General features: G+C 33.4%; 2 protein-coding genes across 3 annotated transcripts; both read left to right on the plus strand.

Moving 5' to 3' along the window:
* Positions 1–154: 154 nt before the first annotated feature.
* On the plus strand, positions 155–10,581 carry LOC112048721 (protein SPT2 homolog). 2 transcript variants are annotated; one of them, XM_052881960.1, is made up of 9 exons: positions 155–362; positions 1,037–1,210; positions 2,702–2,924; positions 3,459–3,569; positions 4,095–4,391; positions 4,537–5,376; positions 6,363–6,483; positions 6,723–6,811; positions 7,985–10,581. In XM_052881960.1, the coding sequence occupies exons 1-9, from the start codon at positions 303–305 to the stop codon at positions 8,068–8,070; spliced, it is 2,001 nt and encodes a 666-aa protein (XP_052737920.1). In that variant the 5' UTR covers positions 155–302; the 3' UTR covers positions 8,071–10,581. The 2 variants fall into 2 exon arrangements, with proteins under 2 accessions (XP_052737920.1, XP_052737921.1); XM_052881961.1 differs by lacking the exon at positions 6,723–6,811.
* A 4,530-nt stretch (positions 10,582–15,111) lies between these two features.
* On the plus strand, positions 15,112–25,790 carry LOC112048720 (protein SPT2 homolog). The gene is given in 9 exon segments (XM_052881963.1): positions 15,112–16,606; positions 16,826–16,961; positions 18,004–18,090; positions 18,596–18,706; positions 19,234–19,530; positions 19,676–20,515; positions 21,515–21,635; positions 21,875–21,963; positions 23,406–25,790. Coding segments are annotated over 7 exon segments (1,596 nt in total). The 5' UTR covers positions 15,112–16,606; positions 16,826–16,961; positions 18,004–18,038; the 3' UTR covers positions 23,492–25,790.
* Positions 25,791–26,015: the final 225 nt, after the last annotated feature.

Raw genomic sequence — 26,015 nt, forward strand, 5'->3', positions numbered from 1 at the left:
TAATGAAATGTGCTTCACGTTATACATTTTAAAGGATAGACTTTCAGGAATAAATAAGAACTAGAACCCAGGTCCGCGTAAATATAGTTAAAAAAAATAACGAGGTCATGAATAGCCGACATATCGCTGACATAAACATAAAAATCACTAATCTGTGCTCAGTACGTTTCCAGAAAATGGTCGGATTGTGTGTCGAGGTCTGACACGTATTTATCTAATAATCGTAAATATATTTTTGTAACTTTGCTATGTTGTTCAATTAATCGTCGCTTTGATAGCACAAACTTATTTAAAATTGAAAAATGGAGTTCAGAGAGACGCTGCTGGCCGCTCAACGGAATCAACAGGAAAAGTCTTCTGCTGTAAGTTTTCGTACTCCTTTTGCGACATAATGTGGGCTTATTATGCTATATTTTATTATTCAGGAACACATCGAATTGCAAACATTCACTATAGAAGTACATGGTTACTGTTTTTATATTTCAACGAATAAATAATTGTCTGAGATTCTCCCCTTTAACTGACCGGACTATTGTGGTTTTGTTATCTTTGATAGTAAATGTTTGTTGTCATCTAGGTAAATGTAAAAGTTACGATTTCTACAAGCATTGTGAATATTATATTAATAGTGGTTTACCATACTATTTGTTTATATTAAATGTAATACATAATTTAAAAGATTGTAAAACTTATGGGATGCAAACTACTGTTTAACAAAGATAATCACAAATTTAATGCTTTACTAATTCGACATATTTTTATGAACTGTTTCTGGATTTATTTGCTGTCGTTAAATTTAAACATTATCATTTCATTTTCATTAAACATTAAAAAATATTTACCAAAGAACTGAAGTAAAACCTCTTTAGCTCTCTCTGTCTCTCTCTATGTCCGTTCGCCTCGCCAGATTATACTTTTCGTAACGCATTTACCAACTTACTCCCCAAGTCAAGCATGCACAAGGAAGTTTCACTTCAATCCATATGCAGATGTATTCTGTACATTTTGGTATATAATAAAAATGGTATTTTTTCAGAGGAGAACCTATTATAAAGCTCGATTTGATCCTCCAAAGAAAGAACAGAAGTCGCGGGATCAGCTCTCAGCTAACATACAGAAGTTTCTAGCTAAGAAGGAAGAAGAGGAAAGACAAAAAAAACTAGATGCACAACGCAAAAAAGATGAACTACTTGCTATGCGAGACCCGAAGGTGTGTATGAGGTCTCATAAATGTTTAATTTTTAAGCTCAAGGCTATGGATTTTGTGTCGAACACAAATGAATAAATTTACACACACAACAGGCTGTGTGGTGGACCAGTTTATAAAATTTTGAATTTCAGATGCTTTATGGACTTAACATGAAACTTCCTTTGTTCCTTATTTGTGTCATGTCAAATTTTAGATTATTATTTGATTTATGTGTCTACTGATGGTACAATTATGACAAAAAAATGGTTGAGATACAATGTATTTTATATAAATGTGTATATAAAATACATTGATATCTCAACCATGTATTTTATAAAAATGTAAAAAAAGATTCATCAACTTTAAATATATTTAATTTAGAATTCTCCTAAAAATGTGTTCTTAAAACGAGTTAGATAGCAGATTAATCATTGCAGAAGTTTTTTTTATGTGTTTGATTGATTTGAACTGTTAATAGGTTCATTTACCATTCTAATCTTTTTTTCAGTTTATGAACTCTGACCTTTTCCAAAATAGACCAGAATTACCTTCTACAGGACCTGCCTCCCTAGAAGCAAAACTATTTGATCATGATCAAATATGTTCATACAAACTGCATCAGGTCCCGGGTCTTGATACCAACAGGTGTTTAACCATTCACCAGTAGGTATGAAGACCAAGGATCTGTTCAGTCTTTCTACTGGACGAAGGACCCAGCACCTGCACCGTGGACCCATGGAATGCTAAGATAATCATCTTGAGTTTTAACTAAAGTTAACTAATGTATTTAATGTTAATGATAGAAGAATATGTATAAGCTAAATCGGCTCTTCTTCTTTTTGGTTTTTATCATTTCTTATTTTATAAAAAAAAAGTAGTTGAACTGGCAAGCTTTGTTTTTGTAATAACTTTAAAAGTTATTACAAAAAATTGGGTTGGATCCTTTATATTTACCTATCGGTATGAAAAATAGATAACAGCCTACTATTTAGACCTGTTGAATATACATATTAAATTTTATTAAAATCAGTCAATCTGGTTCTGAGGAGTATGGCTACTAACACTGTGACACAAGTTTTATTTATATGACTAGCTGAGCAGGCAAATATTGTTTTGTCTTATTATTTATTTCTGTAAATTATTAAAAAAATATGAGATAGACCAGCATTATTAGATACTAAGGTATATGAAAGATAGACAACAACCTGTTCTCAGACTTACCAAATATACATATAAAACTTTATTAAAATATGTCAAGCCATTTTCAGAGGAGTGGCAGTGGAAACTAACATTGTGAGTTAAGTATTTTATATAAATGATTATATTAATAAAATAAAGAAATGATTAAATCATTATCAGCACTGTATGTCCAACTTTTGCTTGGAACATGTAGCACAATGCTGAGTTGGATCCTTTTTCAAATAGTGGTCTGGATATCAGGCACTAATATAGTGTTAAGCTGATAAGTGTGGCCAGTCTTTGTAATCTATGTTTTTTTTTTCTATTTTTTAGGCATTGCGAAAAATTCAGAAAACATTAAAGGTGATTAAGTCCGCCAATAAGTCTGTGTTAGCGGACGCGATTGACACCGAGCATACAGCTGTTACGAGGGAGGGTCCTGATCAACCAGACCAGGATGACTACGGCTATGAGTCTCAGGAAGCTGCAGCTTTATATGAAAAGATGATGCAGAAGTATAGCAAGATGCCTGATGAACCAAAATTTCCTACAAGCAGTATGTTTTAATATTAAGTTATTCTTAACTCCAAGTTGACCTTCATGAAAAAATATATTTGGGCCTGACTTTGGGCTAACAGTTTGACAAGTAATTTAGCAATTTAATTTGTCTTACATTATATATTTATTTTATTTGGATTAGATAATATCATAATAAAGTACATAAATAATATATAATTTAAAATGTTTTTTTGTAAAAGCCAGACAGCCAAAATGTTTATGCATAGAATACAAAAATTAAGGCAAATTATTATTTGTAAAAGCGTCATATGTTTATGGTACATATTTGATTTATGGATTAGTTCTTTGTTTGCTACCAATAGGCACGCACTGAAACTACTGGATCAATTTTAAAAATTCTTTCACTGATAGAAAGCTACATTATCAGCTATACAAACAAACATACATATTACATATCCCTGTGGCAGTGGGAACTACGAGTTTGAAACCCGGGTCCCACAGGGTCTGCTAGTATAAATAATATCAATGATACATCAAAGAATGCTAAATGGGCACCTACGCATTGTTATAGGTAATAATATAAATAAAGACTTAAATGGTACTCGGGAGAGAGTGAAGCACGCCTTGCAACATGAAGACGAACCTGTGCCCCACAAGCGAAGACGGCGGACAGAAAATGGTGGTAAGATCAGTTTATGCAATTAAAAAAACTGTTTTTTGACATATTGATTTGTCAAATCACAGAAGTAACAAAATATTACAAGCACAAAATTTAGGTATCTGTTGTAATACCAAGTTAACATAATCTAAAGATAACTTCTCTTTAACTAGATTATTTTCTGAATTGTAAAAATTTAACAAAGAAAATTTCTGCATATCGCTATGGTATATCAAGCTGTCTAGGTTAGCTATTGTTAAAGTTTATCTATGTGTCTCGTCTTAAACGTGCCACAAAGAAACATACAAAATAAAAGTATGTACAATCAGATGCAGGATCAATAGTGGTAATGGTATTCAAATATTCATTTGTCAAAACTATAAATATATCTACTGATATTATCTGATGTGATACAGCATTAAAATTTAAGTTCTTGTGATTTTGTACATATCTATAGAAATAGCTTTATGTACTTGGGTTATAAGAAGAAACTGGTAATTTCAGGTTTCTTGCCCGCAAGATTGTTTTAATTAAGTTATAATATTTTAGACAAAGAAAGAGAGTCAAGCCCTCCACAAAAATATGAACCTGAGAGGAAAAAGGATGAGAAAGCTGAAAAACCCAAGTTCCGCAAACCGGCGCCTCCTCCCATGGACTTTAATCAGCTGTTAAAACTTGCTGAGCAGAAAAAGAGCGAACCGTTGGAAGTGGCCATAAAGAAAGCTATACCCGAATCTGAATCCGTTAGACCGATGACAAAGAAACAAAAACGAGAATATGAGGAAGAAATGGCGCGTCGGCAACGGAGACAGGAACGTATGGAAGCAGAAAAGTCTGGCCGGAAAGGTATAAATTAACGATAGCAATATTTTGTAGTTATGTTTAAAATATTTAATTGTCTGAATACAAGAAAACATTTTATAGAACATAGTTATAGAACTTGCTTTGCATTTATTAGTTTGGTGTCTTAAGTATAATTATTTTATTTCAGTTGTCAAAGAGGAACGAAAGGTTGAAAGAGAAAAGCCAGAGAAGAAATCTGAACCATCCGGTTTTGGCAGAATCCCCAAACTTGGCGACAAAAATACCAGCAATCAGAAAAGTGAAGCCTCCAAATCTAAAAATGAAAAAGACAGACATAACAGTGAACGAGAAAAAGCTGATCGGATACAACGAGAAAAAGATAGAGTGAGGTCTGAAAGGGAGAAAATAGAGAGTGAGAAACAAAGACAGGAAAAAGAGCGATTTGAAAAATTAAAAGCCGAACGAGACAGGATTGACAGAGAAATGGAGAAATTCAGAGAAAAGGAAAAGCTTGAGAAGACTAAAGCAAAGTTAGAAAAGACATCTGATAAAAACAAATCAGACAAAAATATTGACAGATCTAAAATAAGGGAAAACGAAATCAAAAAGAGTATAGATTTAAAGAGTCAAAACACTTACAGGATAGACAAGAGTTCTAATGAGAAAAGGTTAAATGTGCCACAGAAGGGCGACCAGAGACTTAATGGACATGTACAGGGTAAACCCATTCCGAAATTGGGAAAGGAATTAAATAGAAGTGACATTAAAGAAAAACAAAAGAGTGCAATTGATAGATCTCAACCGAGTAACGGAATTAGGACAGATAAAAAATTACCAGATGCAAGAAGGCTAGATGAAAAGAGGCCAATGACAAACAAACCTGCACCGGGTTCGAGCAAAGCGGCAGTAAACAATAGTTTTGATTTCGATAAACACGTCAACTCCTTGGGCAAGAACGGAAGCAAGTTTCCACCTGGTGCAGTCAAGAGGAAACCACACCCTGACGAAATTAGGAAGCAGCAAAAACGTAATCCATTCTTTTTTAAAAACAGCTATACTATTTATATATAAAACCCTTAGACTAATTAAATAAGGACCTGTCTGCTAGACGTTACTTTTGTCTAAGTATATGATCAACGATCTAATGCGATTTTAGAAGTCTCTATTGAATTGATGTTTCATAGTTGTAATCCTGTTTGTTGGTTCAAGAGCTCCGTAAAAACTCCTTTTTCTGTAGTTGAATGGTGTAAAAAACTGTTACCAACTTCTAATTTAGTATAAGATAAACCTAATCTAAGCTAGTTTCCTCAAAAAATGGCAGACAATTTTGTATGTAATTAGTCTGAGACCATACCTGATTAATGAGTAGTGCTTAGCCTTGAAGCTACTGATCATAAGGATGTGTTATGAAACATTTGAGTTTTATTCTATTCAAGAAATCATTAACAGTGGGTAATTTGTAGTGTAAACACTGTGCCGCTGAGAGCACATTCCGGGTACTGTCCTTAATTTATAGTATTTTTAACCGACTTCCAAAAAGGAGGAGGTTCTACGTTCGGCTGTATGTATGTATGTTTTTTTTTTTAAATCCGTGAAGCAGTGTGGTTGATTTTAGTTCCAAATACCCTCAAATACCCATTAGCATTTAAAAAAGAGGTCTCTTAATGATAACAAAGTTGTTACTATAGTGTTTGTGTATACTAAATAGATACCTACAATACTACATACACTATCTCATGTATATTGGTAGTGGGGGCAATGGGACAGTCTATCACCTGCGCTTGACCGGGATGGTCGTGTGCGATCTGCTTGCCATACCAGTGTAGGAATGAGCCAGTGATTAGCATATCTTACAGTGAAGACGGGGGTCCTTACAGTTACTAATATTAAATGTTGGTTTGTGTTACACCATTCATTCTATAATTATAAAGTAAGTACTTTTCTCAAGTAACAGAAAAGAGCGAAACCGCGGGTATTTAAGTAGTAATAAATAATGCAAATGTTGTCTGTCAGGTCGTATGGTGCAGTCTGATTCGGAGTACGATTCCGAAATGGACGACTTCATTGACGACGGGGACGAGAACTTGGATTATTCGACGCACATAAAAGAAATATTTGGTTACGACAAGGCAAAGTAAGTTGTTTTAGTTGTTATTATATTAATAGAAGAGCTTTATTGTATCTACTAAAGTACTTAGTAAGATAGATTATAATACACAGAAAAATAACACGTTCAATTGTAATCAGTATGTTCAGTTTACAATATATAGACAGATTACAATATAGAGTGAGATTATAAAATATCGTATTTAACAATTTAACGGTAACAGATACATTATTCATCATGTTTATCAATATCTTTTTGTATTACAGATATCGGGATTTAGACGATGATGACGACCCCTCGATGGAGTCCAGTTTCTCTCGGCAACAGCGGGAGGAATATATAAGCAAGAAAATAGGTAATCTATTTATTACCTTGCGAATTTTAACTTTAAATTGAGAACACTTATGTCCATTATTGTCTGGCAAGCCATCGCATTTCATCGTTGTCAACCCATGTTCGACTTACTGCTGAGCTCGAGCCTCAGAATGAAAGGGGTTATACCAATAGTCCACCACGCTTGCCCAATGCGAATTGGCAGACTTCACCCACACAGAGAATTAAGAACTGGTATGCCGGTTTCCTCACAATATTTTTCCTTCACCATTTGAGACACGTAATATTTAATTTCTTAAAATACACGCAACTGAAGGAGAGATGCATGCCCCGGACCGGATTCGAACCCACACCCTCGGGAATCAGAGGAAGAGGTCATATCCACTGGGCTATCACGGCTCTTGAGCCTAACCATAATGCAACATAAACCATAGTTGGTTTTCATGTGCACTAATTAAACAAATATTAAAAACTAAAAAAAATAACAACATGAAAAAAATAAAAAATAAAATGATTAGCGGGTAGTAAAACAAATAATTAATTATTATACTCTTTATTAGTTACTGTTCTAGTGCGTTTGACTGTGGATGTATTGGTACGGTGTAGAGACAAGCGTTTCACGTTTGGAGAAAGAATCGACGTACCAGGCCAGTCGTAGCCAAGTGGCACGTCGGTTCTCTGTCTACGATCGCTAACGCTTCGAAAACTGGATAAATATTATGGGAATGACATTTGCTATCGCCAGGTCACGTGATCAAGATCTTTAATACACATACATTTTTCTAGTTTTCGAAGCGTTAGCGTTTGCAGAAAGAGAAGTGACGTGCAACCCGGCAACCGCTTGATCTCTCCTTTTACCACTACAACCAAAGACAAACAGACTACACAACAACTCAATACGATACAAATCATAATCATAATAATACAAATCTAACGATCATCACGTTACCTACGACGTCATTAGTTCGTGCCATTTTGTATGGGGCGTTTTTCAGGTATCCGCGGCAGCGCCGCAAATTGGACCCTTTAAATCCCTGTAGCTCCGAAAGTAATGATCGCAGATAGCCTGTTCCTTTTACAAAATTGCTTTACAATTAGCATACTCTTAATTTATGTACAATTATAAAAAACTGTCATCATCCCTATTATTAAGAAAATTGAGAAACCAGAATCTTATCTGTTTTTCCTAATATAGGGATAATGGAAGACTTAGAAGATATGCGAATGGAGGCGATGGAGAAGAGTAAAAAGAAAAAGCAAAGACGAATTAGTGATGACTGATGGATAGACCCGCGTCCTGCGTATTCTACACGGACCAAGCAATCAATTACTAAATTATTTATGTTAGCTTTAGAATATATTAATGTTTTAGCTTTGTGATTTGTGTAGGCTTGAGATGCGTGCCATATCTCATGAGACAAAATGACATATCGTCGACCAATACCAGCAGATAGAAAAACGATATTTCTAGTTCGGTCGCTATTCCTCGACAATGTCTTTTTTTCTCCACGTGATATGTCATGGCGTGCATCTTAAGCCTAATGAAATGTTTTAAATTTTAGTTTTATTTATCAATTATGTTGTGTATCAATTCGGCTTCTGTGATTTTTACAGGGGTATCTAGACAGTCAAGTTAAATTATCATCCATACTAATATTATAAATGTGAAAGTGTATGGGTCTGTTTGACCGTCTTTCAGGGCAAAACTTAACGACGGATTGACGTGATTTTTAAGTGGAGATAGTTAGGAGGATGGAGAGTGACTAACCTACTTTTTGTGTCTTTCTAACCGCATTCCGCAATTTTCAAGGTAGAAAGGTAAAAATTGATAGGCGGACTATTTCTGACTAATAAACCGTACATATTTTTTTTTAAATCCACCAACCCCTTAAAAGAGGGGGTAAAATTTTATATGTCACTTTTCAAGCATATGGCAGTTAGGTAGGGTAGGGGATGGGTAGAGTAGTGGTATTGTAGGGGTAATAAGACAGGGGCAGGGTAGGGCTTGGTAGAAGTGGAGTAGGGTAGGGAAGAAGTGCACATAAATCAAGGGAAGCTTGACCGGGTCCGCTAGTCATTAATAAAGTTACCAAATAGTGCCTTTGCAATGGTCATTACTCTTATCTGTGTACAAGTTCTTTCGTAATCTTCACTTTAAATTAATTCACTTTTTTTTAAAGGGAATGCAATTGATGATATCTATTCGTCTACTACTTTCTCTGTCTACGCTCAAGTAACACACACAATCATAATCATCACAAGTATTATAACATTTTTGAAATGACCGTCTAGTAACCCCCTTAAGCAACGCGTATATTATGAATCATCACTAAACGTAATAATCATGATTTTTTTTATTGTTTACTTTAAAATTTATTACCTAGTTTATTATTTTTAATGAAGCAGGTAAAATTGACAGGTCATCTATAGTTACAATAACAAGTTATATTTTATTTTAGCCACATTTAATTATTGCACACCTGGATGTTTTTTATTTTACTATTAATTTCCTGAACTAATTTTGATAGAACTTCAATGCTACAATAAATGTTCAGGAAAATAGCATTGTTTGTAAAACTGTCAGTAAGATAGATCAATTAAGGTTTTAACAAAATGCTATTTATATACGTCGGTTTAGATTTGATCAGAAATATGTTGTGTTTAAGTTTGTAATATTAATTTAATATTATCGAATAAACAAATAATGGTGTCAATTTACATGTACATAGATTCTTAACTAAAATGACAGCTCTTGAAATGAAAGTGTAAAAAGAAAAAGTTGTTGATGGAATATGTAATAGATTGGCGTGTCGGGTGTCAATTTAGATATTCGTTTTTAAAGATTTAGATATTTCTTGTCATTAAAAAATAGTTCAGTCTTGTGTCTGAATAGGTTTTTCAATACGGGGATAAAATATAGTCTATGGCACTCACAAATTACATGGCTCGAATCCAGTACTCATATGTTTTGTATCCATTGTTGAGACTAACTGGATCATCCTCTTGCGCTACGACGTCGTGCGTCATCGTAACACACAATGCGTCAAACCGTTGAATTGCAACGCTACGCACTAATGAGGTATCGCCCTAAGTTATTTCTTGTTTGAGAGAATGCAACGGATGCTATGAACATGTCTATCACTTTCCCTGTCTGGGGATAGCATTACTCTCCTGAGTAAATATGTTCCTTGGCATTACTTTGGCTCCCATTAGTTAAGAATCGGTGTACAAAAATATAAACACCCAATAATTTTATTATTTTCAATGTTAGTGATATTTTTATTTAGAAATGTGTAAGTCTTTTTTTATTTTAATAATAATTTATGTATAAATAATAGGCGAGCTTTCATTCGGAAAGATACAGATTTAGTTGCAATTAGAATGTTTGTATAGTTGCACTTAATTTTACTTTAATATGTACATAAGAAGTTTTTTTAACAAAAATAATATTGTAAAGGGTTGTTTATTGAAACAGTATGCATAATATGCCTATCAAATAGTTCAATCTTCATTGCCGTTTAGTTATTTGTGACATATAATAAATATTTAAAGGCTAATTTACTCTGTGTTCTTATAATTTAAAGGGCCTTCATAATTTTTGACAGTGATAATATGGTAAACTTTTTCAGAGCTTTTGTGTATTGTCGTTGCTTTGTCTGAATATCTTACCTATAATAATTTGTGATTAGCTTAACTGAACTGTTAATTACGATTGTAATCTATGTAACAAATGGAGCATGACTGTATAAAAAATCAAAAAAAGAAAGAAATATATTAAATTGGTTACAAGCATGTTATCTAGTTATTATATTTTTTTTTATTCTTTACAAGTTAGTCCTTGACTCTATCTCACATCTCACCTGATGGTAAGTGATGATGCTATCTAAGATGAAAGCGGGCAAAATTTTTAGGAGTTGGATAATCCTCTTTCGGTTTCTACACGACATCTTACCGGAACGCTAAGTTACTTGGCGGCACGTCTAGTCTAATGCCGGTTGCCACGGCCGAAGCCTCCCACCAACCAGTACTGGACCAATTGAGAAAACATCAATCGGCCCAGCCGGGGATCGAACCAAGGACCTTCGTATTGTAAATCCACTGCGCCACGGAGGCCGTCAATCTTAATTAGATATATAAATAAACAACAAATAGAATTTTATTTTAATACTATGCAATCTCAACGAGGAACACATGAATAATGGTAATAAAGTTTTCCATTGGTGAAAGAATGTTCAAAATCGATTTAGCGGTTAAGAGGTGGAAGCGAACACTCACGTTCTAATTTTCTAAATACATATATATCTAAGCGACTAAAAACTCGTCGGTAACTTTGTTGCGATTGGTTGCTAGCGTAACTGTCAAAGCGTAGCTTGATCGGATCCTATATTTTAGTCATGATACATAAGCAGATCCCCGCGGTTTCACCCGCATAAGAATGGGCATTAAATATAGCATTTGTTCTTCGCTGATTGTGTAGCTTTCCATCGGTGAAAGAATTTTTAAAATCGGTTCAGTAGTTTCGGAGCCTACCCTACAAAGAAACTAAAAATTAAATCTTACCCCAAGGTCCCGGTGATTATCATTAAGTAACATTATAAATTAATGATGGATAAGTGTAACACTATATCAAAGTAGCAGCGCCCCGCGGTGTTACTCACGACAAATAAATATTGTATACAAGTTATTTATTTTTTCAGCGATAAAAACTAGCTTACCTATGTGTTTTGCAAGGTTATATAACCTATTTCCAATCCAAATTTCAGGTAATAATTAGGTTCAGTAGTCACGGCATGAGTAACAACTATTCATACCACCACCATAATTTTTTTTTCCCAAATCTCAAGAGACCATGGACTTTTCGGGACAATAAGTAGCCTTTCTGTTAATCCAAAGTATTATTTCCATTTCAGTAGATGCGGAGTTGAAAAGTGACATAAATAAATAAATAAAATAAAAATAATAAAGCCTTTTATTTCTTGTCTTACAAGTAATATATAATATTATAGACAGATTAGTAAAAGTAAAATATTTTATTATAGACAGATTAGTAATACAAGAACCCCTCTAGGAGAGGGTGAAGGCCTCCTCCTGAAAAGTGACATACATCCATACAAACTTTCGCGTTTAAAATATTTATAGGTAAGCTCGTCAAATTACATTGGAGCAGTGCGATTTTAATAACTACCATCCCCTCCTCTCTTTTATTGGTCGTACAGACTACTTTAGTAAAGTAAGTACTACTTTACTAAAGTAGTAACTTTAGTACAGACTACTTTACTAAAGTAGTCTACATTCACATGAACCTAAAGTTACTCTTTTGGATTAAAAAAATACGTTATATACTTAAACTGTGAAACCTGCTAGCCACTACGGTTCAAACTCTATATTTGGCTATCATTGTAAGAGAATACTATAGCATGGGCTTACAAACTTGCAGCCTTCCTAATGTGAGGTATGACTGGCTATCGCAAGCTATGTCTATATTAGAATGCGACGGATGCCCTCTAATCTAAGAGTCTATTACTTTCTCTGTTTACGGCTTCCGTCGTAAACAGAATTGTTTCCTCATTGACATCCCTCAACTTCTGGGATTTCTCTGTCTACTGGTTTCTACTTTTGGTCTTTTATCTATGGTATCTAAGCTTTTGGTAGTTGTGTCAATGTCATGAAAGTTTGGCATTTCGATCATCGAACATCGTTGTCAGTTGGTTGTCACATGTCAGTTGTCACTTGTCATTTATATTTTTACCATAGATGATACTATGTAGATATAGATGATTCTCAAAATTGAACTTGTCAGCTCTCACTGAACAATCTCCTTCGTGCCTTCTCCATCTACTCGACACTGGCGAGATAAACCGTGCCCAGTTGGCACAAATGAAAGCCATTAAGAAGAATTGAATTGAATTGAACCATAGATAATATTTTACATTATATCAAAGATTACAATGTATTAAGATTACAATGTATTATTGGAAATAGATAGGCTACTCTAACTTTTTTCGGAACGCTTGTGATAGCGCCATCTAGTGACTAGCTACAGTATTTTTAGTATAGTATCCATTATGTTATAAAAATAATAATGCATATTTTTTGTAAATGAGAGATTTTTAATTTTGTAATAGTTGAAGAAACCAATTGAGAAAAACAAAAAAAAAGACAAAAAGTTTTCCTATGTCCGGGCTCGAACTCAGGATTATTAAATCGTATCTTTGTTATGCACCACAAGGCCAAATGACTATATGGAACATCGTTGAAATTAATGTACGGTTACTGTCTTTCTTTAATAATCCCTTTGTTTTACAAATAAAACACATTCTTCCTATTGCACGTCAAAATTAAAAGGATAAATGATTCTTTTTTTTTTGTTTTTTTTTCCGTACTAACACGGTTTCAATCTCTAAAAACATTATAATACATACACACCATAAGTAATTAAATTTACTATCCTGGAATCTTAAATCTAGGAAGTAGATGGCGCTGATTCATAAAGATTTCACGTTTTTTTAAGTTCCCATGGCATCAGTGTTGCCAGAAGGTCACTTTTGTAACCTTTTAGGTGATTTTTTTGACTGCATTGGTAACTTTTAGGTTACATTAATAAAAAGGTTACTTTTACGTGAACTTTCGACAAATGCTCAAGAACTCATCGATGTTTCTGTGTCAATCTCACTATAAATGAAGACGTTACAATTAACGTTGCGAAATAAGTAAGTTGCAGTCACATTGAATTTCTTAAAAAAATCAAGTATGAATTTAAGAAATTAACGTCAATTGTTTTTAAAATTCTTGCTCTTTAATTGTATTTTTCTTATCCAATGAGGAAAAGGCAAACAATCAGGGCCTTACTTAAGATGATTCTATTTATGAGAAAAATCTCCTTCAGTTTATAGTAATTTAGTAAATAATTGGCTTTGCTAATATTCCTAACAGACAGATAGGTATTAAAAAAAAAACAAAATTACTCTAGCCCCCAGAGGCTGAAATAGTGGTTTAGCCATGCTGTGAAACGCAAAAAGCAAGAGTAGTTATAGTTAGTGAAAAGGTTACTTTTTACACAAAAAGGTTACTTTTTTAATATTTCGGGTAACTTCTCACAAGACCCAACTGGCAACACTGCATGGCATGCATTATATTGATTTTTACCTTGTGAGCGAGATTTTGCTAGATTTTGCATTTGCACTTATTATTCCGTAAATTAAAGAAAAAGGACGCGAGAATTGGCGGAATTGATATTTATTTTTAAATTCCGTATTACTAAGTAGTAGTACCATTTAAATAAATCTGTGGTTTGCCGTTTATCACCGCTTACAAAAGTAAGTGCAAGATTTTTTGTTCTTTATAGTTAATTTTAAAGCTCTTTATTTAAAGAAAAGATTTTTTTGAATGAAAAAGTAATTATTTCAGGTATGAAGATGATAACGAGTCTGAATGAAATTAAAGAACTTGATAAACCAAACGTTCACATACGAGATAAGGAGGAACTTTTAAGAAAAATAAATCTAAAAAATGGTTGAGATATCAATGTATTTTTAACCGACTTCCAAAAAGGAGGAGGTTCTACGTTCGGCTGTATGTCAGGGTTCCCAACTTAGGGGTTTTCCCCCCAGATTTAGGGGGCAAATAAGTGAAATGGGATTTTTTTTAGGGGTCTGAAATTTTTAGGGGTATTTTCAGGGATTTTTTGACTCTTTAATATTTTTAAATTGATGATAATTTTAATATTTCTTTCTTGGCCTAGCGACTTATAACGACATATAATACGTTACTCTACAACCACTCTGCGGCAATTGGAGGCAATTTTCTTTGAATAAAAAAAATTGGTAAATTTGTTCATTGTCGACATGTATGATTTCAAAAAATCTGAATCTTCAAATAAAGACGTAGTATTTTGTCTGTATTAAATATAGACTTTTGAAACATATGACAGCATATTATTTCTAAATTATTATGAATTTATATTTTTAGAAGGACAACTCAATAATTAAGGCGATTTTAGGGGTTTTTGACACCAACTTTTATGGATGATAGTGTTGTGTTTTAATTAAAGCTGTTTCTGAAAGAACCACATAAATTTTGTAGTTTAACTGTGTTTAATTAAAACATCACTGGCTTGGCACCGCCTTCAAACTGATCAGAAGGTAGCACATAGTTAGGATGTTATTTTTTGCTTTTTAGTTAAAGTTATTTTTTGAGTTGGAAGTCGGTTGAATTTTTTTTATTAAAATTTTTATATAAATGTACTCAAATTAATAAAAAAAGATTCATCAACTTTAAATATATTTAATTTAGAATTCTCTTAAAAATGTGTTCTTAAAAGAGTTAGATAGAAGATTAATCATTGCAGAAGTTGTTTTTATTTTTTTGATTGATTTGAACTGTAAATAGGTTCATTTACCATTCTAATCTTTTTTTCAGTTTATGAACTCTGACCTTTTTTCAGAATTACCTTCTACAGGACTTGCCTCCCTACAGGTTACCCCTCTGTCAAAACTATTTGTTCATGATCAAATATGTTCATACAAACTGAATCAGGTCCCGGGTCTTGATACCAACAGGTGTTTAACCATTCACCAGTAGGTATGAAGACCAATGATCTGTTCAGTCTTTCTCTCTACTGGACGAAGGACCCAGCACCTGCACCGTGGACCCATGGAATACTAAGATATTCATCTTGAGTTTTAACTAAAGTTAACTAATGTATTTAATGTTAATGATAGATGAATATGTATAAGCTAAATTGGCTCTCCTTCTTTTTGGTTTTTATCATTTCTCATTTTATAAAAAAAATTAGTTGTACTGGCAAGCTTTGTTTAAAAGTTATTACAAAAAATTGGGTTGGATCCTTTATATTTACCTATTGGTATGAAAAATAGATAACAGCCTACTGTTACAAATAGTACCTGCTTCCCGCCTATTTCGTATAGATAAGTGTCGCCGCCTAGCGTATAGTAGCGTCATTTCATTTCATACTTTTATGACTTCCGGTTATTATAGTTAAATTTAATTAAGTAACAATGATTATCAATCCGAACAGTGGAGAGGTTATTATTAATTATTGATATAAATATAATTATTTATTCTACATGATATAAATTCATCATTGGTTATTTTACTCTTAACAACTATGACGTCACGTTATGATTTAGTTTGTATTTAATTTCTCAACTTTGTGTTTCGATATTTTAATATTATTTTACGATCGTTATAAATATCTTTTAATTATTAATGTGTTTTGGATAGAATTATAACGTTTGGTTTGTATAATAATACTCCGGAACTATTATTAAAACGTACTTGTATTGTTAACATATTCGTGCTACCAACAGTAGACACTAACTTTGCAAATATTATAAAATAGAGGGTCGGTTAACAGATTCATTCTTATACTACCATCAGTGTGTAATATTAACATTATAGCGGAAGCTATGCTGAAATTGTTATCGAATAAATTTGTGTACAGTGAAAGTATTATTTTACTTCTCCCACCTTGTGTTACACTACTTTTTAGACCTGTTGAATATACATATTAAATTTTATTAAAATCAGTCAATCTGGTTCTGAGGAGTATGGCTCCTAACACTGTGACACAAGAGTTTTATTTATAGTATGACTAGCTGAGCAGGCAAATATTGTTTTGTCTTATTATTTATTTCTAGAAATTATTAAAAAAATATGAGATGGACCAGCATTATTAGATACTAAGGTGTATGAAAGATAGACAACAACCTATTCTCAGACTTACCAAATATACATATAAAACTTTATTAAAATTTGTCAAGCCATTTTCAGAGGAGTGGCAGTGGAAACTAACATTGTGAGTTAAGTATTTTATATAAATGATAATATTAATAAAATAAACAAATGATTAAATCATTATCAGCACTGTATGTCCAACATTTGCTTGGAACATGCAGCACAATGCTGAGTTGGGTCCTTTTTCAAATAGTGGTCTGGATATCAGGCACTAATATAGTGTTAAGCTGATAAGTGTGGCCAGTCTTTGTAATCTATGTTTTTTTTTTCTATTTTTTAGGCATTGCGAAAAATTCAGAAAACATTAAAGGTGATTAAGTCCGCCAATAAGTCTGTGTTAGCGGACGCGATTGACACCGAGCATACAGCTGTTACGAGGGAGGGTCCTGATCAACCAGACCAGGATGACTACGGCTATGACTTATCATTTCGCAGTCACATACAGGATATTTGTGGTAAAGCCTATAAAACTCTTGGGTTTGTACTCCGACAATCACAGCATTTTAACTCAATGGCTATAATAAAGACGCTGTATAATGCGTATGTGCGAAGTAAACTCGAATGTAATGCCATCATTTGGAGTCCGTTTGAGTACAAATACATAGATATGATAGAGAAGATTCAAAAAAAGTTCGTCCGTTGCCTTTATAGGAAACAATATGGGTACTCAGTGGGTTATCCTACTATTTATCCAAGCGTCTTTCTTCTGGGTATGACAGGGTACAATAAACTTGAGATAAGACGTAAAGTAGCACTGCTACAGTACATAATACATTTAATTAGAGGCGAAAAAAGTAATCCTGTCATATTAGGGTCGATAGACTTGCATGTTCCTGACAAGTATATAAGTTGCCGACGTCGCCAGTTATTTGTGGTGCCGTGTGGCAGAACTAAAGTAAGCCAGCATGCGCCGCTGGCTCAAGCACTGCGCCTGCTCAATGATCTCACTAGTAAAAATTTAGAGATTGACATTTTTTACACTCCTGTCTATCAGATTGTAAATAAAATTAAATTGTTATTAGAATAGTTTTTATGTATATGTCATTTTTAATTTTGTTATTTGAATAGTTAATTTTGATTGTTATTATTATTATTATTTTTTTTTTTTTTTTTTTGTTTTGTGTATTTTAATTGTTGACTATTATTATTAATTTATTTGAATTGTTTAATTTTAATGTATTTGAATTGGTTAATATTAATTTATTCTTAATTTTTAATTTGATTGAATTTGAATTTATTATTTTTAATTTTTAATTTGTTTGATTTTGAATTTATTATTTTTAATTTATTTTGTTTGCTTAATATTCATTTTGTAATTTAAGATTTATTGTCGTAATTATTATTCCTGATTGCTCGAGAAACGAATTGGGAAACTGTAATGTTTCTCTGGGCACATGTCATGTATATAAATAAATAAATAAATAAATAAATAAATAAATAAATAAATAAATAAATAAAATGAGTCTCAGGAAACTACAGCTTTATATGAAAAGATGATGCAGAAGTATAACAAGATGCCTGATGAACCAAAATTTCCTACAAGCAGTATGTTTTAATATTAAGTTATTCTTAACTCCAAGTTGACCTTCATGAAAAAATATATTTGGGCCTGACTCTGGGCTAACAGTTTGACAAGTAATTTAGCAATTTAATTTGTCTTACATTATATATTTATTTTATTTGGATTAGATAATATCACAATGATATTTTTGTAAAAGCCAGACAGCCAAAATGTTTATGCATAGAATACAAAAATAAAGGCAAATTATTATTTGTAAAAGCTTCATATGTTTATGGTATATATTTGATTTTTGGATTAGTTCTTTGTTCGCTACCAATAGGCACGCACTGAAACTACTGGATCAATTTTAAAAATTCTTTCACTGATAGAAAGCTACATTATCAACTATACAAACAAACATACATATTACATATCCCTGTGGCAGTTGGAACTATGAGGTTGAAACCCGGGTCCCACAGGGTCTGCTAGTATAAATAATATCAATGATAAATCAAAGAATCCTAAATGGGCACCTACGCATTGTTATAGATAATAATATAAATAAAGACTTAAATGGTACTCGGGAGAGAGTGAAGCACGCCTTGCAACATGAAGACGAACCTGAGCCCCACAAGCGAAGACGGCGGACAGAAAATGGTGGTAAGATCAGTTTGTGCCATTAAAAAAAACTGTTTTTTGATAAAATTGATTTGAAATCACAGAAGTAACAAAATATTACAAGCACACAATTTAGGTATCTGTTGTAATACCAAGTTAACATAATCTAAAGATAACTTCTCTTTAACTAGATTATTTTCTGAATTGTAAAAATTTAACAAAGAAAATTTCTGCATATCGCTATGGTATATCAAGCTGTCTAGGTTAGCTATTGTTAAAGTTTATCTAAGTGTCTCGTCTTAAACGTGCCACAAAAAAACATACAAAATAAAAGTATGTACATTATCAGATGCAGGATCAATAGTGGTAATGGTATTCAAATATTCATTTGTCAAAACTATAAATATATCTACTGATATTATCTGATGTGATACAGCATTAAAATTTAAGTTCTTGTGATTTTGTACATATCTATAGAAATAGCTTTATGTACTTGGGTTATAAGAAGAAACTGATCATTTCAGGTTTCTTGCCCGCAAGATTGTTTTAATTAAGTTATAATATTTTAGACAAAGAAAGAGAGTCAAGCCCTCCACAAAAATATGAACCTGAGAAGAAAAAGGATGAGAAAGCTGAAAAACCCAAGTTCCGCAAACCGGCGCCTCCTCCCATGGACTTCAATCAGCTGTTAAAACTTGCTGAGCAGAAAAAGAGCGAACCGTTGGAAGTGGCCATAAAGAAAGCTATACCCGAATCTGAATCCGTTAGACCGATGACAAAGAAACAAAAACGAGAATATGAGGAAGAATTGGCGCGTCGGCAACGGAGACAGGAACGTATGGAAGCAGAAAAGTCTGGCCGGAAAGGTATAAATTAACGATAGCAATATTTTGTAGTTATGTTTAAAATATTTAATTGTCTGAATACAAGAAAACATTTTATAGAACATAGTTATAGAACTTGCTTTGCATTTATTAGTTTGGTGTCTTAAGTATAATTATTTTATTTCAGTTGTCAAAGAGGAACGAAAGGTTGAAAGAGAAAAGCCAGAGAAGAAATCTGAACCATCCGGTTTTGGCAGAATCCCCAAACTTGGCGACAAAAATACCAGCAATCAGAAAAGTGAAGCCTCCAAATCTAAAAATGAAAAAGACAGACATAACAGTGAACGAGAAAAAGCTGATCGGATACAACGAGAAAAAGATAGAGTGAGGTCTGAAAGGGAGAAAATAGAGAGTGAGAAACAAAGACAGGAAAAAGAGCGATTTGAAAAATTAAAAGCCGAACGAGACAGGATTGACAGAGAAATGGAGAAATTCAGAGAAAAGGAAAAACTTGAGAAGACTAAAGCAAAGTTAGAAAAGACATCTGATAAAAACAAATCAGACAAAAATATTGACAGATCTAAAATAAGGGAAAACGAAATCAAAAAGAGTATAGATTTAAAGAGTCAAAACACTTACAGGATAGACAAGAGTTCTAATGAGAAAAGGTTAAATGTGCCACAGAAGGGCGACCAGAGACTCAATGGACATGTACAGGGTAAACCCATTCCGAAATTGGGAAAGGAATTAAATAGAAGTGACATTAAAGAAAAACAAAAGAGTGCAATTGATAGATCTGAACCGAGAACGGAATTAGGACAGATAAAAAATTACCAGATGCAAGAAGGCTAGATGAAAAAAAGGCCAATGACAAACAAACCTGCACCTGGTTCGAGCAAAGCGGCAGTAAACAATAGTTTTGATTTCGATAAACACGTCAACTCCTTGGGCAAGAACGGAAGCAAGTTTCCACCTGGTGCAGTCAAGAGGAAACCACACCCTGACGAAATTAGGAAGCAGCAAAAACGTAATCCATTCTTTTTTAAAAACAGCTATACTATTTATATATAAAACCCTTAGACTAATTAAATAAGGACCTGTCTGCTAGACGTTACTTTTATGTCTAAGTATATGATCAACGATCTAATGCGATTTTAGAAGTCTCTATAGAATTGATGTTTCATAGTTGTAATCCTGTTTGTTGGTTCAAGAGCTCCGTAAAAACTCCTTTTTCTGTAGTTGAATGGTGTAAAAAACTGTTACCAACTTCTAATTTAGTATAAGATAAACCTAATCCAAGCTAGTTTCCTCAAAAAATGGCAGACAATTTTGTTTGTATGTAATTAGTCTGAGACCATACCTGATTAATGAGTAGTGCTTAGCCTTGAAGCTACTGATCATAAGGATGTGTTATGAAACATTTGAGTTTTATTCTTTTCAAGAAATCATTAACAGTGGGTAATTTGTAGTGTAAACACTGTGCCTCTGAGAGCACATTCCGGGTACTGTCCTTAATTTATAGTATTTTTAACCGACTTCCAAAAAGGAGGAGGTTCTACGTTCGGCTGTATGTATGTTTTTTTTTTTTTTTTAATTTAAATCCGTGAAGCAGTGTGGTTGATTTTAGTTCCAAATACCCTCAAATACCCATTAGCATTTAAAAAAGAGGTCTCTAAATGATAACAAAGTTGTTACTATAGTGTTTGTGTATACTGAATAGATACCTACAATACTACATACACTATCTCATGTACATTGGTAGTGGGGGCAATGGGACAGTCTATCACCGGCGCTTGACCGGGATGGTCGTGTGCGATCTGCTTGCCATACCAGTGTAGGAATGAGCCAGTGATTAGCATATCTTACAGTAAAGACGGGGGTCCTTACAGTTACTAATATTAAAATGTTGGTTTGTGTTACACCATTCATTCTATAATTATAAAGTAAGTACTTTTCTCAAGTAACAGAAAAGAGCGAAACCGCGGGTAGTTAAGTAGTAATAAATAATGCAAATGTTGTCTGTCAGGTCGTATGGTGCAGTCTGATTCGGAGTACGATTCCGAAATGGACGACTTTATTGACGACGGGGACGAGAACTTGGACTATTCGACGCACATAAAAGAAATATTTGGTTACGACAAGGCAAAGTAAGTTGTTTTAGTTGTTATTATATTAATAGAAGAGCTTTATTGTATCTACTAAAGTACTTAGTAAGATAGATTATAATATACAGAAAAATAACACGTTAAATTGTAATCAGTATGTTTAGTTTACAATATATCGACAGATTACAATATAGAGTGAGATTATAAAATATCGTATTTGACAATTTAACGGTAACAGATACATTATTCATCATGTTTATCAATATCTTTTTGTATTACAGATATCGGGATTTAGACGATGATGACGACCCCTCGATGGAGTCCAGTTTCTCTCGGCAACAGCGGGAGGAATATATAAGCAAGAAAATAGGTAATCTATTTATTACCTTGCGAATTTTAACTTTAAATTGAGAACACTTATGTCCATTATTGTCTGGCAAGCCATCGCATTTCATCATTGTCAACCCATATTCGACTCACTGCTGAGCTCGAGCCTCAGAATGAGAGGGGTTAGGCCAACCACCACGCTTGCCCAATGCGAATTGGCAGACTTTACCCACACAGAGAATTAAGAACTGGTATGCCGGTTTCCTCACAATATTTTTCCTTCACCATTTGAGACACGTAATATTTAATTTCTTAAAATACACGCAACTGAAGGAGAGATGCATGCCCCGGACCGGATTCGAACCCACACCCTCGGGAATCAGTGGCAGAGGTCATATCCACTGGGCTATCACGGCTCTTGAGCCTAACCATAGTGCAACATAAACCATAGTTGGTTTTCATGTGCACTAATTAAACAAATATTAAAAACTAAAAAAAATAACAACATGAAGAATAATAAAAAATAAAATGATTAGCGGGTAGTAAAACAAATAATTAATTATTATACTCTTTATTAGTCACTCTGTTCTAGTGCGTTTGACTGTGGATGTATTGGTACGGTGTAGAGACAAGCGTTTCACGTTTGGAGAAAGAATCGACGTACCAGGCCAGTCGTAGCCAAGTGGCACGTCGGTTCTCTGTCTACGATCGCTAACGCTTCGAAAACTGGATAAATATTATGGGAATGACATTTGCTATCGACAGGTCACGTGATCAAGATCTGTCGTACCCATACATTTTTCTAGTTTTCGAAGCGTTAGCATTTGTAGAAAGAGAAACGACGTGCAACAACACGGCAACCGCTTGGTTTCTCCTTTTACCACTACAACCAAAGACAAACTTCTCCAAATAAGTTGACTTTAAGTTAATGGGGATGATGACTAGGTTTGAATATATTGATTTATATGATATATTCGTGTAAAATAAAAATAGGGTCAATGTTAACTATTTTATACATAAAAAGCAAAGATTGTCTGGATATTTGCAAAATAAATGAGATTATAAAATTTCAAAATCTATTAAAAATCTTTTATCGTAGTTAGATGAAAATTCATACAGTTTTAGCGTCCTTACATTAATTGTGACATTTTTAAATAAATGAACTATAAACGTAAACGCACAACTATCAAAGATATTATTTGTTTGAATGCACATACAAATCTAACGATCATTACATTACCTACGACGTCATTAGTTCGTGCCATTTTGTATGGGGCGTTTTTCAGGGATCCGCGGCAGCGCCGCAAATCGGACCCTTTAAATCCCTGTAGCTCCGAAAGTAATAATCGCAGATAGCCTGTTCCTTTTACAAAATTGCTTTACAATTAGCATACTCTTAATTTATGTACAATTTAAAAAACTGTCATCATCCCTATTATTAAGAAAATTGAGAAACCAGAATCTTATCTGTTTTTCCCAATGTAGGGATAATGGAAGACTTAGAAGATATGCGAATGGAGGCGATGGAGAAGAGTAAAAAGAAAAAGCAAAGACGAATTAGTGATGACTGATTGACAGACCCGCGTCCCGCGTATTCTACACGGACCAAGCAATCAATTACTAAATTATTCATGTTAGCTTTAGAATATATTAATGTTTTAGCTTTGTGATTTGTGTAGGCTTGAGATGCGTGCCACGACATATCTCATGAGGCATAATGACATATCGTCGACTAATACCAGCAGATAGAAAAACGATATTTCTAGTTCGTTCGCTATTCGTCGACAATGTCTTTTTTTCTCCACGTGATATGTCATGGCGTGCATCTTAAGCCTAATGAAATGTTTTAAATTTTAGTTTTATTTATCAATTATTGTATACATTATGTATCAATTCGGCTTCTGTGATTTTTACAGGGGTATCTAGACAGTCAAGTTAAATTATCATCCATACTAATATTATAAATGTGAAAGTGTGTGTGTGTCTGTTTGACCGTCTTTCAAGGCAAAACGGAGCGACGGATTGACGTGATTTTTATGTGGAGATAGTTAGGAGGATGGAGAGTGACATAGGCTACTTTTTTGTCTTACTAAACACCCCCCCTCCCCCCTTCTCTAAAATGGGGGGTGGAAGTTTGTATAGAGCATTCCGCAATTTTCAAGGTATAAAGGTAAAAACTGGTATACGGACTATTTCTGACTAAAAAACCGTAACACTTTTTTTTTATCCCAACCCAACCCCTTAAAAGAGGAGGTAAATTTTTATATGAGACTTTTCGCAGTTATCAAGGTAGTGTAGGGGTAGAGTAGTGGTATTGTAGGGGTAAGACAGGGGCAGGGCAGGCATAGGGTAGGGCTGGGTAGAAGTGGAGTAGGGTAGGGAAGAAGTGCAGTGTATAACAAGGGGAAGCTTGACCGGGTCCGCTAGTCATTAATAAAGTTACCAAATAGTGCCTTTCCAATGGTCATTATTCTTATATGTGTACATTATTGTAAAGAACTGTAATTTTAAATTAAATCTATTAGGTACCTATCATTTTAGAACTCTCACAGCTTTAATTTCACTTTATGCTTACATTTGTCAACTTTGTAACAGCACTTGTCATTACATCTAATATATAATCGCCTTGTTTCGTGTCTGTACAGATTCCACACAAGTTCTTCCGTAATCTTCACTTTAAATTAATTCACTCTTTTTTTATATGGAATGCAATTGATGCTATCTATCCGTCTACTACTTTCTCTGTCTACGCTAAAGTAACTCACACAATCACAATCATCACAAGTATTATAACATTTTTTAAAAGACCGTCTGGAAACCCCCTTAAGCAACGCGTATATTATGAATCATCACTAAACGTAATAATCATGATTTTTTAGTGTTTATTTTAAAATTTATTACCTAGTTTATTATTTTTAATGAAGCAGGTAAAATTGACAGGTCATCTATAGTTACAATAACAAGTTATATTTTATTTTAGCCACATTTAATTATTGCACACCTGGATGTTTTTTATTTTACTATTAATTTCCTGAACTAATTTTGATAGAACTTCAATGCTACAAATAAATGTTCAGGAAAATAGCATTGTTTGTAAAACTGTCAGTAAGATAGATCAATTAAGGTTTTAACAAAATGCTATTTATAATACGTCGGTTTAGATTTGATCAGGAATATGTTGTGTTTAAGTTTGTAATATTAATTTAATATTATCGAATAAACAAATAATGGTGTCAATTTACATGTACATAGATTCTTAACTAAAATGACAGCTCTTGAAATGAAAGTGTAAAAAGAAAAAGTTGTTGATGGAATATGTTAGATTGGCGTGTCGGGTGTCAATTTAGATATTCGTTTTTAAAGATTTAGATATTTCTTATCATTAAAAAATATTTCAGTCTTGTGTCTGAATAGGTTTTTCAATACGGGGATAAAATATAGTCTATGGCACTCACAAATTACATGGCTCGAATCCAGTACTCATATGTTTTGTATCCATTGTTGAGACTAACTGGATCATCCTCTTGCGCAACGACGTCGTGCGTCATCGTAACACACAATGCGTCAAACCGTTGAATTGCAACGCTACGCACTAATGAGGTATCGCCCTAAGTTATTTCTTGTTTGAGAGAATGCAACGGATGCTATGAACGTGTCTATTACTTTCCCTGAGTAAATATGTTCCTTGGCATTACTTTGGCTCCCATTAGTTAAGAATCGGTGTACAAAAATATAAACACCCAATAATTTTATTATTTTCAATGTTAGTGATATTTTTATTTAGTAATGTGCAAGTCTTTTTTTATTTTAATAATAATCTATGTATAAATAATAGGCGAGCTTTCATTCGGAAAGATACAGATTTAGTTGCAGTTAGAATTTTTGTATAGTTGCACTTAATTAACCGACTTCCAAAAAGGAGGAGGTTCTACGTTCGGCTGTATGTATGTTTTTTTTTTTTTTTTTTTTTTTTTATGTATGTCCAGCGATAATTCCGTGAATTATGGACCGATTTTGAAAATTCTTTTTTTGTTTTGTAGGGTTTACTTCCAGGGTGGTCCCATTTTTTTCATGTCAGGATCTGATGATGGCATC

This window comes from Bicyclus anynana, chromosome 6 (assembly GCF_947172395.1).
Source record: "Bicyclus anynana chromosome 6, ilBicAnyn1.1, whole genome shotgun sequence".
Classification (NCBI taxonomy): Eukaryota; Metazoa; Arthropoda; class Insecta; order Lepidoptera; family Nymphalidae; genus Bicyclus; species Bicyclus anynana.

Bases quoted from the DNA above. Each gene is read 5' to 3' on its own strand.
- LOC112048721 (XM_052881960.1), top strand. From the start codon at position 303: ATGGAGTTCAGAGAGACGCTGCTGGCCGCTCAACGGAATCAACAGGAA. The intron at 1,211-2,701 runs GTGTGTATGAGG...TCTATTTTTTAG, and splicing joins TTGCTATGCGAGACCCGAAG to GCATTGCGAAAAATTCAGAA. The intron at 4,392-4,536 runs GTATAAATTAAC...ATTTTATTTCAG, and splicing joins AGAAAAGTCTGGCCGGAAAG to TTGTCAAAGAGGAACGAAAG.